The sequence below is a fragment of the Myotis davidii genome, unplaced genomic scaffold (assembly GCF_000327345.1).
Source record: "Myotis davidii unplaced genomic scaffold, ASM32734v1 scaffold88, whole genome shotgun sequence".
Taxonomy (NCBI): domain Eukaryota; kingdom Metazoa; phylum Chordata; class Mammalia; order Chiroptera; family Vespertilionidae; genus Myotis; species Myotis davidii.
Window position 1 is genome coordinate 5,879,285 of NW_006300377.1, and position 4,345 is coordinate 5,883,629.

Sequence of the window (4,345 nt, forward strand, 5' to 3'; positions counted from 1 at the left end):
TGAGGATTTAAAAAAAAGTTTGCTGTCCCAACCAGGCAAACTAGTTTGCTGAGCCCTAGTTTAGGACATTCTCATAGCCTTCCAATAGTAATAGTACCCCTATCTCTACCGCACACCACAAAATTTAAGTTAAGAGTAGGATTCCTATTGTTACATCTACCAACAACTTGACCTTTAAACGGTTCTCCTCAGGTGTGTGACCGTCTGACCCTCAATAATCCAGGATTCTCTCAGGCACTTACTTGCACATTCTGCCCCAACACAGAAATAAAGACATACCATATGCTTCATAAGAATCTTGAACCTCCCCATGTCCATAGTCATAATATTCTGAGTCCCTAAAAGCCAAAGACAGAGTGTTAGAGAGCCATACAGCAACTATGTTTCAGTTTCACCTTTCTCTCAAATACTTCCATGTTTCAGTCATTTTACTGTGTATATAATAAAGGAAAATGCTCACCCCCCATCTTCAAACCATAAAACATTACCAACATATGTATAACTATGTACTCATAAGAAAATGGGTAACAACTGTAGCAAAGAAAAATGGATACCACACAATTTACAGTGGAAAAGGACAATATAAAATTGACCATAGTGCTCACTGGAAGAGAATAAACAAACATGAGAACTATCTTATCCCCCATGTAGAATTATAAAAGTGCAGAAAAGAACCCAAGCTATTGCAGTGGAATTCTAGTTTCCTTTTAAACTTTTATACAATTTTACTGTGATTGTGATATTTTTAAAAAATAAATCAAGTAATTTAAAGGCATTTCTCCTTTGTTTCCATGTAGTCACAGCTCAGGAATTTTTCTATTCTCAGATTCTACAATAAATTCAAGATTCATAATTATCCAAACTTACAGATGTCCAAAGCATAGCAGATACCCTCAAAAGGTAAGCCATACTGCTCCTTAGATTTGTGTTGCCTAAATCTCTGTCCCTTCAACTGCCCCCAACCCCCGCCCTGCCATCCATCCCCAGGACAAGAAACAGCACCTCTATTGCCTGACTTACCCTTGGCTCTGGCTGTAATAGCCTTCGTAGCCTTCATAACTCTGCTCTGCATATGTATCATCATATCCCTAGAACAAATGAAATGAAATAACAAGTCAGAATCACAGACAGTAGAAATGGTAATTCTATCCCATGGGAGGATGGCAGGCTTCTACATTAACAGAACATGAACTTTCCCTCCCAAATGTTAACACCCATTGTGAAATAGTCAAGAGAGAAAGGGTTATTTTTAAAACATGAAACAAAACAACCAAACGAACAAAAAAGAAACAAAAACCAAAACCAAGTGTGAGCAGGAAATAAGGTACGAAGTTGAACTGGTAGTAGTGGGAGACCCCTTTAGTAAAATACTATACATGGAGGAACAGCTTATTTCCTGTTTAATCTACATACATATGGTAGCAAACCATGCTTAAAATGGAAAAATCTTCTCCTAGGTTAACATTCACTGAAAGAGAAAAGAGCAGATTCTGAATCTTACAGGCAATCCCTGCCACCTACATCAAGGACCAAGGCCCTGTCATTCAACTTCCTTTGGCAACCTTCTAGGTAGTGGGAAATGGCACATTGTTCAAACTTCTTACATAATCTTCATATGTTTCTGGTGCAGGGGGTGGAGGCAAAGGTATTCTCTGGATGCCTGCTGTCCGTGCCCTTGGTGTTGGAGCACCCCTCACAGTAGGTGGGGGTGGCACTCCTCGAGTCACGGTGGCACCTCTGGTGATGGCTCCTCTCACTGGCGTACCACGCACCAAAGCCCCACGAGGTGGTACAACACCACGGCCCCTATAAAAAGAAAGTTTCCCCCCTTTAAATTGAATTTATTGGGGTGACATTAGTTAACAAAATTATACAGGTTTTAGGTGCATGATTCCATAACACATCATCTAGGAAAGTTTATTTTAAATGGAGATTATTTTTTTTAGTTACTTTCTTTTTTATAATTTATCTTTATTATTGAAAGAGGTTTTTTAATAAATAGGCTACTTACATGGTCAGATTTGTGTGCAAATTCTCGAACTAGCCAGATTTTATGATGCCTTAAAAAAAACTCTTAAAACCTAGAGGAAAGTATGGGTAGGTAAAAACCCCACAATGGAAGATTCCCCAGGTCCCACAATAAACTGCTTTGGAGAGTTGGAACACTCCATAAAGATCAGTAACAAAAGGTAAAATGCTAATGTCAGTGATCATTTAAAAATGCTATAACTGGCAGTTGAGCGTCGACCTATGAAAACTAGGAGGTCATGGTTCGATTCCCAGCCAGGGCACATGCCTGGGTTGCAGGCTCGACCCCCCAGTGGGGGCATTCAGGAGGCAACAGATCAATGATTCTCTCTCATCACTGATGTTTCTATCTCTCTCCGAAATCAATAAAAACATATTAAAAAAGTAAAAATGCTATGACTGTCCAAAATTAAAAGACCAAAAGTTTCAGAAGGACTGCTACACTTGACTATGGCCAAAATGCTCAAGAGCTAGAATTCCACTCAATGAAGGATATGACTCCTTCTAAGCTGGAGATAAAAGCACCAAAAAGAGAGAGATGGTACTAGTGGTCAAATTTACATCCTATTTCTGGTTGTTTACATTATTTTTACCTGGGGACAGGTGGAGGAGGAGGGGCAGCACCCCGGCCTCTCACTGGCACCCCACGTCCTCGAGAGGGTTCTGGTACTCCATTCAAATAGGACAGCTCTAGAAACTGCTCCTGACAGATATCATCCATCATATCCTGCAAATGAAAGATAATAGGATTGTTGTGTAACATTTCCAACTTTTGCTGGGAAGCCTTCTAGCTCACATGAGCCTGAATGCTAAGAACAAATTTGAAAGCCCAGATGAAATATCAGAGATCATTCATTCTCTGAAGTCAAACAGCACCCTACCTGTTACCTCTTTGAGGAAAGTACCTTATCTTTATTAAAACACTAGAGCAGTGATGCGAACCTTTTGAGCTCGGCATGTCAGCATTTTGAAAAACCCTAACTTAATTCTGGTGCTGTGTCACATATAGAATTTTTTTTATATTTGCAACCATAGTAAAACAAAGACTTATATTTTTGATATTTATTTTATATATTTACATGCCATTTAACAATTTAACAAAGAAAAATAAACCAAAAAAATGAGTTTGCATGTCGCCTCTGACACATGTGTCAGAGGTTCGCCATCACTGCACTAGAGGCCCAGTGCACGAAATTAGTGCATGGGGGGTGGAGTGTGTGTGTGTGTGTGTGTGTGTGTGTGCGTGTGTGTGGGTGGGGCAGGGGGACCAGGACCTCTTGGGTAGGGTTCCTAGGCCTGGCCAGTGATCAGGGCCTATCAGGCTTTCCTTCCCCTGGATGCTGGCAGCTAGTCCCACCCCTGCCGCTTTCACTGCTTGCCATCTGTGTGGTGCTGTCCTCCCTCCCCGACCACTGTTGCCACTGTGGGCGACAGGCGTGGGGTGCGATTGCTTGGCTGGCCTGGTGCCAGTGCGTGTCATAGTGTGGTCGTCTGGAAGGTGGTCTGGATGGTCATTCTGCTGTTGGGTCGTTTGGTAGATTTGCATATTATGCTTTTATTATTATAGATCATAGCTCTTGTTGATGTGGTCCTTGCCTAACTCTCCAGATCATCACTTCCATCCTAAGTATAACCTCCTTTCAAGTCAGGCTGAATAACTTGTAGTTCAGATTTGGCATACTCTTACATATCCATTCTTGCAAATAGTTTCCTCTTCCTAGAATAATAAAAGCCACTAACCATAAATTAAGCTGTATGTATTAGGCATTATATAATAAGCTTTATGTAAACTTATCAGTTTAATCTTCAAAACAACCCTGAAGTAAGGAGACATAGAACTAGTAAGTGGTAGACTCCAGATGTGAATTCAGAATGTAGGCTTTGAATCATCTACACTAATAAAAGACAAAGACGCTAATTGACCGTACCTTCACTATGCCCTAAACCATGCCACCAGCTCATCAGAGCGACTATATTCAAATTTACCCAACCAAGATGGCGGCCAACAGCCATGGAGCTGGAGCAAGCAGGAGGCTTGGTTGCCCAGGCGATTGAGGAAGCCAAGCTTCCTGCCAGCCCTGAGCCCGCTGTGGCCTCCGCTAAAGGCAACAAAGTTTCAATTACAGAAGCTAAATCAATCCCAGATGCCTGCTTCCAACCAGCCTCCACTGGGAGCTTGGGTGGCTGGGGGCTAAGGCCAGCCTGCAAACAGCCCTTAGCCCCTCACACCGGATGGCCAGGCACCCCAGTGGGGACCTCCACACTGAAGGGGCTGTGGCCAGCCTGCAAACAGCCATCAGGCCCTCACCCAGGCTGG

The 4,345-nt window shown here is 42.3% G+C and overlaps 1 protein-coding gene across 1 annotated transcript in view; it reads right to left on the minus strand.

Moving 5' to 3' along the window:
- The window catches only part of KHDRBS1 (KH domain containing, RNA binding, signal transduction associated 1), an 11,746-nt gene continuing 7,401 nt past the window's right edge, over positions 1-4,345 (minus strand). The window contains exons 4-7 of the mRNA XM_006777393.2: positions 2,622-2,755; positions 1,605-1,806; positions 1,021-1,088; positions 1-338 (exon numbers count right to left, since the gene is read on the minus strand). Of these exons, the coding sequence (XP_006777456.2) occupies positions 239-338; positions 1,021-1,088; positions 1,605-1,806; positions 2,622-2,755 (504 nt within the window). The 3' untranslated portion in view covers positions 1-238. The remainder of the gene's footprint in view (positions 339-1,020; positions 1,089-1,604; positions 1,807-2,621; positions 2,756-4,345) is intronic.